Source organism: Heterocephalus glaber, unplaced genomic scaffold (assembly GCF_053883595.1).
Source record: "Heterocephalus glaber isolate CG9 unplaced genomic scaffold, H.glaber_assembly_v1.0 deba00001461, whole genome shotgun sequence".
Taxonomy (NCBI): domain Eukaryota; kingdom Metazoa; phylum Chordata; class Mammalia; order Rodentia; family Bathyergidae; genus Heterocephalus; species Heterocephalus glaber.
This window is the reverse complement of record NW_028258308.1, coordinates 32760777-32775783: the sequence shown is the minus strand read 5'-3', so window position 1 is coordinate 32775783 and position 15007 is coordinate 32760777. Positions and strand designations below refer to the sequence as shown.

The 15007-nt window shown below is 31.8% G+C and overlaps 1 protein-coding gene across 10 annotated transcripts in view; it reads right to left on the bottom strand.

Annotated features, from left to right (window-relative positions):
* Wrn (WRN RecQ like helicase) overlaps positions 1-15007 on the bottom strand; it is a 169281-nt gene that overhangs the window by 94176 nt on the left and 60098 nt on the right. For all 10 annotated transcript variants that reach the window (XM_021236843.2, XM_013076106.3, XM_021236847.2 and 7 more), the window contains 6 exons: positions 13853-13933; positions 11791-11917; positions 10294-10369; positions 8693-8760; positions 8293-8401; positions 7564-7632 (listed from right to left, as the gene is read on the bottom strand). In XM_021236843.2, the coding sequence (XP_021092502.1) occupies positions 7564-7632; positions 8293-8401; positions 8693-8760; positions 10294-10369; positions 11791-11917; positions 13853-13933 (530 nt within the window). The remainder of the gene's footprint in view (positions 1-7563; positions 7633-8292; positions 8402-8692; positions 8761-10293; positions 10370-11790; positions 11918-13852; positions 13934-15007) is intronic.

Below are 15007 nucleotides of genomic sequence, written 5' to 3'. Positions count from 1 at the left end.
AAAGAAGAGCATAACAAACCCAAAGCTCACACAAGAAAGGAAATTATAAAGATCAGAGCAGAAATCAATGCAATGGAGATTAAGAGAATGATACAAAAAATCAATGAATTGAAGAGCTGGTTTTTTGAAAGAATAAATAAAATGGATAAACCTTTAGCCAACCTTATGAAAAAAAGAAAGAAAATGATCAAATCTATGCAATTAAGAATGAAAAAGGTGAAGCCACAACACATCCAGCAGAAATTCAGAAGATCACCAATACCTACTTTGAGAACCTGTGCGATAATAAAATGGAAAACACAGAAGAAATGGACAGATTCCTAGATGCATACAAATTCCAAAAGTTAAATGAAGAAATAGAAACTCTAAACACCCCAATAACAATAAGTGAAATTGAAAATGTAATAAAATATTTACCAACAAAGAAAAGCCCAGGTCCTGATGGCTTCACTGCTGAATTCTACAAGACGTTTAAAGAACTATCGCCATTACTCTTTAAACTCATGAAGGAAATTGAAAGGGAAGGAAGGCTTCCAAATTCTTTCCTGGAAGCAAGCATTACTTTGATTCCAAAACCAGGGAAAGACCCAACCCAAAAAGAGAATGACAGGCCAATCTCCCTAATGAACATAGACACAAAAATCCTCAACAAGATACTGCCAAACAGAGTACAGAGGCTCATCAAGAAGATCATACACCCTGACCAAGTTGGATTTATCCCAGAGATGCAAGGATGGTTCAACATACATAAATCAATAAATGTAATACACTATATTAACAGAGTCAAGGACAAAAACCACATGATCATCTCAATAGATGCAGAAAAGGCATTTGACAAAATCCAGCACCCATTCATGATAAAAACACTACAGAAAATTGGAATAGAAGGTCTTTATCTCAACCTGATTAAGGCTATCTATGAAAAACCAACAGCCAACATCATACTAAATGGTCAAAAACTAACTTTTACGCTAAAATCAGGAACAAGACAACGATGCCCACTATCACCACTCCTGTTCAATATTGTTGTGGAAACATTAGCCATAGCAATTAGACAAGAGAAAGAAATAAAAGGAATAAAGATAGGAAAGGAAGAAGTGAAACTGTCATTATTTGCTGATGATAGATACTTTACAGAGAAGACCCAAAAAACTCGGTCAAAAGCCTTCTGGATCTAATTGATAGATTCAGAAGAATAGCTGGATATAAGGTCAACACTCAAAAAACAATAGCCTTCTTATACACAAATAGCAGACCCATTGAGAGAGAAATTCGGGAAATAATTCCTTTTACAATAGCATCTAAAAAAATGAAATATCTAGGAATCAATCTAACAAAGGAAGCAAAAGACCTCTACTCTGAAAACTACAGCACTCTGAAGAAGGAGATCGAAGAGGATATAAGAAAATGGAAAGATATCCCTTGTTCCTGGGTAGGAAGAATCAATATAGTGAAAATGGCCATACTTCCAAAACTACTATATAAATTTAATGTAATTCTGATTGAAATTCCAACAATATACTTCACAGAACTAGAGAAAACAATCCAAAAATTCATTTGGAAGCAGAAGAAACCTAGAATAGCAAAAGCAATTCTGGGCAACAGAGACATGGCTGGGGGTATCACAATCCCCAACTTGAAACTATACTACAAAGCTACTGTGATAAAAACAACATGGTACTGGCAAAGAAACAGACTCGAAGATCAGTGGAATAGATTAGAAGATAAAGAAACAACTCCAGACATTCTCAGCCACCTCATCTTTGACAAAGGAGCCAATTGCCCTCATTGGAGAAAAGATAGCCTGTTCAATAAATGGTGTTGGAAAAACTGGATTTCAACCTGTCAGAGATTAAAACTAGACCAATACCTATCACCGTGCACTAAACTAAGATCGAAGTGGATTAAAGAGCTAAATATCAAGACAGAAACACTAAACTTGCTGGAATGTAAGTTAGGTAGAACTCTCAAGGATATTAGCATAGGAAAAGACTTTATGAACAAAACTTCAGTAGCACGGGAGCTAACACAAGGAATCAACAACTGTGATTTAATCTTATTAAAAAGCTTCTGCACTGCAAGAGAAACTACCAACAGAGCTAAGAGACAACTTACAATATGGGAAGAAATTTTTAGCAGCTGTACTTCAGACAAAGGTCTACTATCTAGAATATATAAAGAATTGAAAAAAATCAGACCCCTCAAATTCAAAGACCCAATTCAAAAATGGGCATCCGAAATGAACAGACATTTCTCAGACAAAGAAATAAAAACAGCAAATAAATATATGAAAAAATGTTCAACACCACTGGTCATTCAAGAGATGCAGATGAAAACAACGCTGAGATTCCACCTCACCCCACAAAGAATGGCTACTATCAAGGGGTCAACCAATAACAAATGCTGGCAGGGGTGTAGAGAGAAAGAAACCCTTCTCCATTGTTGGTGGGAGTGCAGACTGGTGCAACCACTGTGGAAATCAGTATGGAGATACCTCAAAGAACTAGGACTAGAGGTCCCATTTGACCCAGCTATTCCCCTACTGGGTATCTTCCCCAAAGAATTAAAAGAATCATACCACAGCGATATATGTGCACCTATGTTTATAGCAGCACAGTTTGTAATAGCTAAGGTCTGGAAACAGCCCAAGTGCCAATCAACTGGAAACTGGATAAAGAAGATGTGGGTTTTTTTTATAAAATGGAGTACTACTCAGCCATAAAGAACGAGAAACTAGAGTTTTTTATAGCTAAATGGATGTATATTGATGCTATACTCTTAAGTGAAATAAATAGGACACACATGTGTAAATACCGAATTGTATCTCTAATGTGAGAAATTGAAAGTGTAAATAAGGATGAAAATGATTAAAATGAATAATTGATAATTTGAAATAGGAAAAGATTCAAAGGTGGAGGGGTGGCAGGAGGGGAAGGGGAAAGGGAAGAAAGGAAAGGAAAAATTATGTGAAAGAAAAAAAAAAGGAAACAAAGTCTATGTAAATAGGGAAGGGTGGTGGGGGTGAAGGGTGCACAGGTAATAGGGAAAAAAATAAGAACTAAGATACATCATGTTCAGGTACAAACACCCAATCATAAATGTAAATGTATTGTATACCTAAAATGTACCAATTAATATATAAATAAAAAATAATAATACATCAAAATAAAATGTGGCAATGCCTGTCAAGACTCACACACTACACTCCTTTTCTGATAACTACAACCCAGAATCCTTGCTCTCCCAAGATTAAGCCTTCAGTATCCATGTTTATTCTATGTATTTTGCTTACTTGCCTAAAATTCATTGGACCCGGGATTGACAGTGCGTTAAAGTCAAGCCAATTTAGTCTCTGTCCTACAATCTGTAAGTCTGATCATGAAACAACCAGTTAGCTCAATAAAGAGAAAAAGAAAAAAAAAGAGTAGCCATCCTCTATTGTGTGACTAGAAAAGCCAAGAATGCTTAGCTCCCCAGAGAAAAAAGTGAGACAGACACATGGAGACTATAGATGAAAAGAAAGTTCTATTGTATTTTCCATACCCAATTCCAATCTCTTTCTATGGGCTGCCTAACTTGTTTCCAGTGGGATCCATGAAATGTTCCTTTATCCCTAATATAAAATTCAGTATTTGCTTAAATAACTTTAAGTTAATTCTATTCCGGGCAGATAGAATAGCTATAAAGATGATATTTGTTATAAAGATTAGGTCTTGGGCAAAATATAGAATGTCTTTCTCCAAAAAGACAGATCAAGTACAATGAGATGAAACAATGTTCTACACAAAAAGACTAAAATAGTTAATACATTCATTCCAACAAGTATTTGCGTGTCTACTATATGCTAGGTATTATACTTTCCCTAAGAATCTATTAGTAAAAAAACAAATATTCCCTTGACTTTCATAAAATTAAGTTTTCTAATTAACATAAACAATATAAAAAACCTTCAATATTAGACTACCCGGGTTTGAATCTCACATCTAATGCTAACAAGCAAAGTGATTTTAGGCAAGTTAGTTAACTTTAGCATGCCCTAGTTTCTTCAGAGTAAGACAGTGATAGTAATTATCAAGACATCTAATTCTTTAGATACATAGATTCAACACAACCCAAATCAAAATCCCAGTAGGAATTTTGGTTCAATAGGTGATACTGAAATACTTATGAAAATACAAAAAAACCAGAAAAACCCAATCAATTTTGAAAGAAAAGAACAAACCTGGAGGACTTGCACTACCTGACTTCAAGGCTTAATAAGGCTCTAGTAAGGAAAGAGGACAAACAAGACTGACAAATAGATCTACAGAACAGAGACTAGGGAGAGTAGCAATAGACCCATTTTGACATAAGGCCTCATTAAGTTGCCCAGACCGGCCTCAAACTCTTATCTTCATGCCTTTGCCTCCCAGGTTGCTAAGAGTACAAGGCATATACCACCATGCCTGGCTAGTCAATTTTTTACAAACATAAAAGGGCAATCTAGTGAAGAAAGGATACTCTTTTCCACAAATGTAACCAGAACAACTGGATAGCCATATGCAAAAAAAATAAAGTACAAACAATACCTCATATGATATACAAAATTTATTTAAAATGATTCACAGGTCTAAATGTAAAATATAAAACTACACAACTTTTACGAGAAAATATAAAATGAAATCTTTGTGATCTTTGGCTAGGCAAAGATTTCTTAAACACCAAAGCAAAATCCATAAAAAGAACAAATTGACAAACTGGACTTTATCAAAATGAAAGCCTGTTGCTCCCCAAAAGAACTATGTAGAGAGTAAGGAAAGCCATGAATTAAAATAAAATGTTTACAAAACATACATAAAATAAAAAATGTATACCCAGAATATATAACTATCAAAAATCAGTAAAGAAAAAAGACCAATAAAGAAGAGGCAAAAGATTTTAACAGACACTTCCTCAAAGAAGATATACAGATGGGGCAGGGATTTAGCTCAGTGGTTCCGCCACCTGCCTCACAAGCACAAGGACCCAAGTTTGATCCCCAGTACCAAAAAAAAAAAGATATACAGTGGCCAATATATATATATATATATATATATATATATATATATAAAAAGATGCAACATAATTAGCAGGGAAAGCAAATTTAACACACAATGGTGAAATTAAAATTATTAAATTTTTTATTAAAATTAAAGATAGGCCATGCCAAGAAATGTCAAGGATGGAGAGGAATTGGACTTTTCATGTACTACTGGGGGTGTGGCATGTAATGTGATACAACCACTCTCCAAAAGTTTGACATTTCTTAAAAAGTTAAACACAGACTCATCATATAGCCTAGAAATTCCAGTCATTAATATATATACAAGAGAACCAAAATACATTTGTTCACACAAAAGCTTGTACATAAATGTTCAAAGTACTATTATTCATAAAATCCAACCAAGAATAACCCAAATGTCCACCATTAGTGAATGGATAAACAAAATGTGGAATGCTTATCCAGTGGAATATTATTCAGTCATAATAAAAAATGAAATACTGGGCCAGGGATTTAGCTCAGTGGTTCTGGTGCCTGGCTCGCAAGCGCAAGGTTCCAAGTTTGATTCCCAGTATCAAAAAAAAAAAAAGAAATACTGATAACATAATGCTAAGGAAAGATGACAGACACAAACGACCACATATTGAATGAGCTCATTTATATGAAATGTCCAGGGCAGGCATATTAGAGACCCACGTTAGTGGTTGGAATGGGAAAAAAAAGGGAAATATTAGTAGTGACTGGTTAATGAATGTGACAATACTTTTGGGGGTAATGAAATATTCTGGAATTTGTGATGGCAGTTATATAATATTATTAACACACTCAAAGGTACCAGATGTTAATAACAGTAAAAGTAGTAAAGTTTATGTTATATCAATTTAACCTTTAAAGTTAAACCCACCACCTGTTCCAGTCATTCCATTTCTTGTATTTACCAATGAAATGAAAACATATTGTTCAGGGTAGCTGTACCTATAACAGGCTAAAAATGGAAACGTTCCAAATATCTATTAACAAGTAATTACGTAGTTTATAGCATATCCATGTAATGTAATTACTTGACAATATAAGGAATGAGCTATTAATAAATGTAATAGCATGGATGAATCTCAAAATAATTATGCTGCATTACTTAAACCAGACAAAAGAAAGAACATATAATGTATGATTAACTCCATTTATATACAATTGTAGAAAACACAAACTGATTTATAGTGATAGAAAACAGATTAACACCTAATAACTGGAGTGGGAAAGAAGAAGGAATAGATTAAGAAAAGTACCAGTAAATTTTGCAGGAGATGGTTATGTTCATATCTGAATTTTAATGTCTGTTTTATAGATGTGTACATATGTTAAAATGTACCAAATTAGACATTTTCAGTATGTAAAATTTACTGTATATCAATTACACCTCAATAAAGGTAATTATAATATTCAAATATACAAAACAGATATTCACAAGAGGACTGTTTTTTGTTGACATCAGCTTCCTTAGTAATAGCCAAAAACTAGAAACAGTCTAGGCATCTATCCATGAGGAAATGTAAAAAACAAACTGTAGTATATTCATACTCAGACATTTAAAAAACCACTACTGATACATGCAACAACATGGAGGAATCACAAGGACGGTAAGCTTCATGAAAAAGTCATCCAGAAAAAAGTTCATTTTATGTGACTCCATTTACATGAAATTCTAGGACAGAAAAAATTAAACTGTGGTAGAAAAACTTAAAAGCACTGATTTGCTTCAGGATAAAAGATGAGAAGTATAGATGGGAAGGGATATGAAGAAACTTTCTAGAGTGACAATAATACTCTTCTATCTGATAGGGCTTTAGATTACACATTTGTATGCATCTCTCAAACCTTATTAAATGCATGTGTGCACTGTGTATTTATATATGCACATATAAATATCAATATGCATATAAACATATTAATATGCACATATATTGTTAGTGTGTACATATTAATTATACATATTTTTAGGGTGCATTTGAGATGATATTTTTCTTATGTCATGATAAAACTGGTGGGAAACGGATTTAGAGTCTAGTCCAGTGATGGCAAACCTATGATACACGTGCTACAGCCAGCTGCTTGTTATCATTGAAAACTCTAAAAGATTTGTCATCACTGGTCTAGTCCCTGCTCAGTCAAAATTTCACTGCATAACTCTAGAAAAATTACTTGTCTCTGGGCCTCAGTTTCCTCACTGGTAAAAATAGCCAAATCCAGACACTCTTTGAGTTCTACTAATAAACCTGCAAAGTTTACTGGTACCTTTCTTAATCCATTCCTTCCTCTTTCCCTGTCTTTCCCATTCCAGTCACCAATCACCAAAACCAAACTTTTATAATTTCATGACTACAATGTTAATCTTACAGCCCGAGAACTAAGAATAACAGAGCCTTTTAAATTTGAAACACATTAACTATATTATGTACTATAAAGTGCACTTAAACCATGGACATTTTACTCACATTAAGTAAAATATTTGTCATATGTCATAGTCACCTGAGTAACTTACTCACAATTTAACATCTTCTAGAACATTTTTTGATTGTGCTGATCCAAGGAAACAAGCTGGAATGTTGGACATTCTATAACAAGAAAAACAAATATTCCAAAGCAATGTATGCATTACAAACATTAATATCATTTTTAAGTGAGAACAAATTTTAAAAAGTTCTAACATGTATTCCTCTTCTCTGCAATCTTCTTTTCTCTCCTTTCATATCTCACTAACTTGATAAAGTCCTTCAAGGTCCAGGCAAATTTTTAAAGTTGAGTCTTTCATTGATAAGTCAGATTGAAGAAGATTAAAAAGTTTTTCAGAGATTAAAAAAAACACTTCTTTGTATATATTTCATACCAAATGAGAGTACAGATAACATAACAAGAAAAGAATTATGAGATAATAAATGTAAACTGGAAAAATAATATTTGTAGAAAATTTTATCAAGACCCCCTGATAACCTTGATTTATAGAGAAACCTAGGGAAAAAATAAGGGCTGGAGATGTAGTTCAGTGGTAGAGCACTTGCCAAGCATGTACAAGGCCCTGTGTTTAGTAATCAGCACCAGAAAAAAAAAAAAATGAAGAACGTAAAGTCTTCCACTAAAGTGTTATTTAATACTAATAAAGCACCACTTGTAGAAATGTGTAATTTTGAACTAAATTTTAACACACGATATATCAGATGTTTCATTTATAGACTAAAGAAAGAGCACAATGATTTGGCAATGAAAGCATTACGTACTCAAGCTGGAGCACTTGGTCTTCCATCAAGGAAATAAGAGGTGAGATGACAAGGCCAATCTTGCCTACATACACAGGTGGGTACTGGAAGCATAAACTCTTTCCATATCCTTAAGGTGAAAATAAAACACACTCACAGAAATAAAAAATAAACAACTTCTTCTTACCATGTACTTGTATGGCTGAATGATCAATAAGAAGTAACATGCCTAAAATGATCAGTAGTGACATTTCCTAAAAGCTACTCCATGCATAAATTTAAGCATCTATTCCCTGCTCACTCTCTTCTATATTTTAAACACTTGTGTTGTATTTTGAGAGTTTAATGAAAGGGTAAGCACTTTAAACTCTTTATGTTTTATTTTTTAAAGGATTAAGTTTTTCACTTAAGTATTACTTACCAGTTGCCATGACAACAACATTATCTCTTCTTTCTTCCAAAACAGAATGAATAACTTTCCACTGAACCCTTCAAGGTAAAAAGCAAAAATCTATTTGTTTTATTAATAAGAAACCCAAATAATAAGTTAAAACTCATTAAATTTTTTACTTCCACTAACAGAATTTCATTTATAATTCTGAGTTTCATATATAAATGTATACACACTCTAGAACTTCACAAGGAACCCCATTAATCAATCTCCCATTCAGGCTGGCTGACAAACTAGGAGTTTACATTTCATTGTAAGTATTACATTTTATTACATATACTTAAAAGTATAAAATAAGTTTTAAGCTTCACGTTAGATACCAAAAGAATCAATTATTTAAATTAAATAAGAGACATTATTTGAGTTTAAAATGAGAGAACTTTTGGGGTAATGGTAATATTCTATATCTTGATAAGGACTTAATGGATGTGCGCATGTACAATTGAGATGTGCTAACTTTCATTTAAGGTTTGTACATTTTTTGCATGCAAATTTTACCAAAAAAAATTACAAATAAATATTTAACTCTTGTTAATAATTGATATGCTGAGATACTTAGGGGGAAATGTAATGATGTCCAAAGTTGACTCTGAGATGCATCTTAATATTCTGACGGAGTAAGATCAAGAGATGGATAGATGGGTATGTGGTAAAACAAGTACAGTAAAATGTAAATAATAGAATCTATGTGCTGGATATACAGGCATACACGTGGGAGGAGAAGGAAAGGGCATAAATAAATTAAGATACGTTATGTACATGTACCAACTCCACGTGATGAATATAATCATTATGTATTGCAAACATGTACTCATAAAAATTTTTAAATCCTTTGAACTTTACCTTAGGAAATTTTCTTAAAATCTCAAGAGAAAACTTAGAGAGGTGGTCTCTGCTATGCTGCTGATGATCTTATCTAAGAGCTGGTTACACAAGGTGCTTAGATTATCAAAATTTATTGACCTGAACACCTACGTGCATTTTCCTGTATCAAAGATATGCTTAAATTTAAAAATTTTTAAGACTGAAAGACAAAAGGAAAGAAATGTTTCAATGGAGTTTATTTCAAATTTTTAAAACTGGAAAAATCCACTCTTAATTTTTATATTCGTATTACTTTTATGCAAATTTACTTGTTCCTCATCTCACTTTTATTCATTTATACTTAAATATGTCCCTTAGACGTAAACACAGTTTGAGTATGTTAAATAAAATTATCATTGTTCTTAAAACTACTGTCTTACAAGCTTCTATTAGCTTTGGGAAATACGATACACAAAACAGACACACAGATACTTAATGAAAAATAAATCAACATTAAATGGAAATTCACTAATATCTTTAGTTTCTACACAGAAGCACTAAGTTTCCTTGCTTATAAACACAACTTGCAGAAATAAGTTTTATATATAATATTATTTCAAAATAATTTTGTAGTCATAGGAATTACAGTGTGGAAAATATGACTATAGTGATATTGCATGGCTACTATTGAATGGATTATTTATCTTTTTTCTCCCTGTAAAAAAAGTACTAAAATATGCAAATTAATTAACTGAAATTATACTCACGGTTTAAAACTATGATGGCCAAAATAGGTCTTGAGGCAAATAACTTGCTTTGCATTGGGTTCTGGCAAAAAATGGTCTTAAAATAAAATAAAATGGGCATTTATGTTCAAATAGAAATACATTAGATAATAGAAAGGAAAAAATTTTTATTTCATTGGGTTTTTTAAAAGAATATAATGATAAGTACCAGAAGTTACTGTTTTCTTTTAATTCCAACGCAATTTGGTGCTCTGCATATCAGTCATGACCCTAAGATTACTATTAAATTCTAAAATTTTGTTGTGGTTCCCATTTTACCAGCACCATAAAAAACTGCTATTTTAGAATCAGTTATACTTTTTAGCTTTTATATCTAGAGTAAACATAGTAATATTCCAATCCAAATTTTATAACCAACTTTCAATTAATGATAATCAGATATTACATTAATGTCACAAAATCTACAAATAAAATCTTCACTTTAGTTACCTAAACCTAGTTAACTAAACTTAGTTAGCTAAATCAAGTTTAAAGAACTAAATCTAATTTAGTTAGGTAGATGTATCTACCTACATTTTTCATTTGTTTTTCAGAGTTTTTTTGGTACCAGGGATTGAACTTGGGTCCTTGCACTTAAGAGGCAGGTGGCGGAAAGGCTGAGCTAAATGCCCGGCCCATCTACCTACATTTTGACTAAAATTCTAACTGCAGAGTACAGCAGGGCTATTATGTTAGCTCTACCCAAGTGACTTTCACTGTCCATCTTTAGGTTGCAAAGTTCGAGTGGCAAAGGAAAGGCAAAAAAAGGAATCAGTTCATCACTAAACAATTTAAAGCTAATTACTACACTTCACAGCTTTAATACTACTAAATAGAAAACCAATTTTCGACAAATTGTGCCTGTATTTAATACAAGAAAAGAAATAGGATAACATTTTATCAAAATATTCACATATACTTTTATAAAATGTTTTTGTTTCCACATTGTGTCAATGATGAAGTCTTAGTCTGAGTTCTACTTTATAAAAATATTCCGATTTGCCATGACTCTTTTCACTTAATGAAAAATTTAATGCATCTTTTATTATATTGATGAAATCTGAAAACTAGTCCATGTTGCTCTTTTAAACTGCATTGTTTAAATAATAAGCTCCTAAAGAGTAGATGCTATGTATCCATGTCCTTTGCAATGATCTTTAATATTTTGTAAATGATTTCATGAATACAATTAAGATCCAAACAAAATTTACAATTGAGATTGAAAAGTTTTACATCATCAGATTCACTGAATGACACAAAACTTCATTACTTAATTTTAGAAACAGTAAGATTATGCTTCGTAGAGATGACAGCACTAAGGAATTTAACAGCAAGTTTCTGGGACTTAATAATTTATTAAATGCTTCCAAGCCCCTGGCCTCCAAATCACTTTAAATCCAGACCCTGAACTGAAGGCAGTAGCTGATATCGCAGATGAGTCACAGAGAACATACTTCAGTGCTTACCCTCCTCACTCACCTTCTTCCTCTTCAAAGGCTTCATTTTTATCTTCATCTTCTTCAGTAGGAAGACTCAAATTTCCTCTTATTTCTGAGCACTCAGAATGAATTGTTTCTATAGCATCACTATTTAGGTTTTCTAAAGACTGAAAGTTTAAAAGAAATTTTAAAAGCAAAACCACTGACAGTATCATATCTTTTTCACCAAACACAAAGGAGTATTATTAACACGGCCTACAATTTTATTCAAAGCTGGCAGCTGTACAAGCAATACCACAAAAGAACATGTGTGTTCCTCTATAAATATGTTCTCAAGAATGGTTTCCAAGGCACAAGGCCAAAGATGGAATATTTCCAGCATAAACAAGGTTCATTAATAGCATATAATGAAATGCCCCTGGGGAAATCTATCATAAATTTTGAATTCGGGTAATTTAAAAGTTTTTCTTTATTGTACTTCAGTATTTTCCTTCCCAAGTGATAAATGTGGGTTTAAATTTTTTTTGGTAATGAGTTTCTTTATGTGACACATCAGTCACATTCTTGAGTAAGGATAAGGCTTAAACTATAAGCAAATAATAAAAGTGGTTTTGGATTTATCAAAAAAAAAACAAGATTTTAAAAATTTCAGGAAAGGAGTATTACTTATGCAAAATAAAGTTATTCATTTTTAATTTGGCTTTATCATACCTGGTTTTCTCTCTGAAAAAACAAGTATCTCAAGAATGTAAGGACATTTCTTAATTTTTTTACTAAAAAGTGATAAGGAAGACTTTATTAAACCATAGTTGTCATTTTCTCTTTTCATTAAACCTTCCATTTATTATTTTACTTTAAATGTTTTTTTTAAAAAGTGTACTCATTTTAGACCTAGAAGGGAACAAAAAGTGATTCTGTTTCTGATTTTTTTATTCAAGTCTACAAACATATTCAGAAAGCACCATAAAATAAAGTTCTCTAACTCCAGCATCCAAGTTGCCTTCTAAGAGATTCATTATATATTTTATGTTTGTAGAAGTCCACAAGAATTCCATGATTACACTACTTGAATATTACTCCTCAGAGAAATGGTTAATCAATAAAGGAATTATGATTTAGCTTATACTTATTAAACAGTTAACAATGCTGGGCTCTATACTAAGTTCTCAACAATACTTTAAATAACAACTGTTCACTGAGCTTCAAAAGGGTAAGAAAAGTCACATGGGACTTTTCTTAAAATAAAGGGAAAGGAGGGACTGAAATCCACATCTAAATTCAGAACCTACATTCCTAATTGTCATTGTCATTACCATTACTAGCCCTCAAAACTAAAGAATCAGGAAATTACTCTCATTTCATAAAAAGAAAAATCACATCAGTCTAAAGATGAAGAATAAAAAGTATGCACAGTGGCACAGTTGTGTTTTTCTCCATTTTTCACTTATTTTGGCTAAACTGGCTTTTCTTTCCTTTCTTTTTTTTTTTTTTTTTTTTTCATTTTTTAGCACTGGGGATTGAATCCAGAATGTTACTTATACCAAGCACAAACTACCACACAGCTATGTCCCCAACTTGGCTTTTAGTGTCCATTTTTGGACATAATACTTGATAAACTGTAGGCTGAATAAAGAGGTAAAAAGTATATCAATTACATTTTCAATATTGATAAAACAGTAAAATTGGACCATTTAAATTGTTAGAAAATTATACAAAATAAATATTTTAAAAAATCAAAGAATGTAAAGATAACTGAATATATAAAAAAGTCAAAATAAAATAAATGGCGATATATATGGATAAGAAGAGAAAACAATGTCAATAACGAAAAGCTTAATTATTACCTCTATTCCAGAAAATGATTAAGAGAAAGTGATGTAAAAAAGGAACATAGAACATGTATGCAAAATCAGTATACCACTTATAAAACATTATTTATACAACATATAAAGACAAAGAAATATGAATTGGAAAATACGGAATATGAAGGTACATAATTGGAAGTAATGTTATTGTGATGGGACTTAGTTTACAATTAAGTAATATTTTAATTAAGTGTCCTTTGGAAAGAACATGAAGTAATTTAATAATTTTAAACATACCTTAAGCATCTCCATTTCTAAATCTTCATCACTTTCAATTATATAAGATGAATCTTTTTCGTTATCACTGGGAGATAAACGCTTTTAAAAAAAAGTATTTCAAAATTAATTTCCAGTATAATTGATTACTCTCTTTTCTACAAAATAATGTTATTTACACCACCTATCTTTAGCCATCTTTCCTTCTAATAGATAAATGTACAAATCACATTTATATGTTTATATGATAGGCAGATAGAAGAAAAGGAGGAGGAAGAAGAAATGACAAGAAAAACTAAGAACCAAAGGGAAAGAAAGAAATATAATTAAAAAGTTACACAACTTAGATTAACAGACTTGAAATAAAATCACTATTGTAGAGTAAAAAATGAAAAGTTCAACTATGGATGAACAATGTCAGATGTTGAAAAAAATCTGTGCAAAGCAAAGAACAGAGCCAGGAGTGGTGACACACACCTGTAATCCCAGCACTCTGGGAGGCTGAGGCAAGAAGATTTCAAGTTTGAGCCCACTCTGGGCAGCTTAGCAAAAACCGATCTCAAAATAAAAAATAAAAAGGGCTGGGGATGTAGCTCAATGCCAAGACCCTAGATTCTACCCCAACTACTCCGTCCCACCAAAAAGTCAAGAATGGTAATTATTCTTTTAGAGCAACTGATTAAAAAAAATAATAAAGTTAGTATATTATGATTGTACATCTTTAAATAAATCAGTATTTTATAAATAGCATCTACACAAATTTGAAAAAGTGTTAGATATGCTATTTACTTATTCTGCTGCATAAGTTTGGATATGAGGACCTTAATAATTTAGCAAGCCTCAGGAACTGAGTGCCCAATAGCATAAAAGTCCACACAAAGAAACTCACAAAAAAATTGAGAAAAGATGCCCCACAAAATGCCTACCATTTAAATTGAAGTAAAAAAAGTATACCTTAATCTGCAAATTTTAAATTTAAAAAATTTTTAAATAGTTTTTATAAAGAAAGGTAAGTTCTTTTACTTTTTAGATAAGGTCTTTAATGAATGAAGGAAAAATTCTAATAATTATTTTAAAAAGGCAATAATTGGTCTAAAAGATAAGTCGTGAAATCATGACAATTCGATACTATGTGAAATATGTAATTCTGAAAGTATATATCTAAAAAGAAATTTT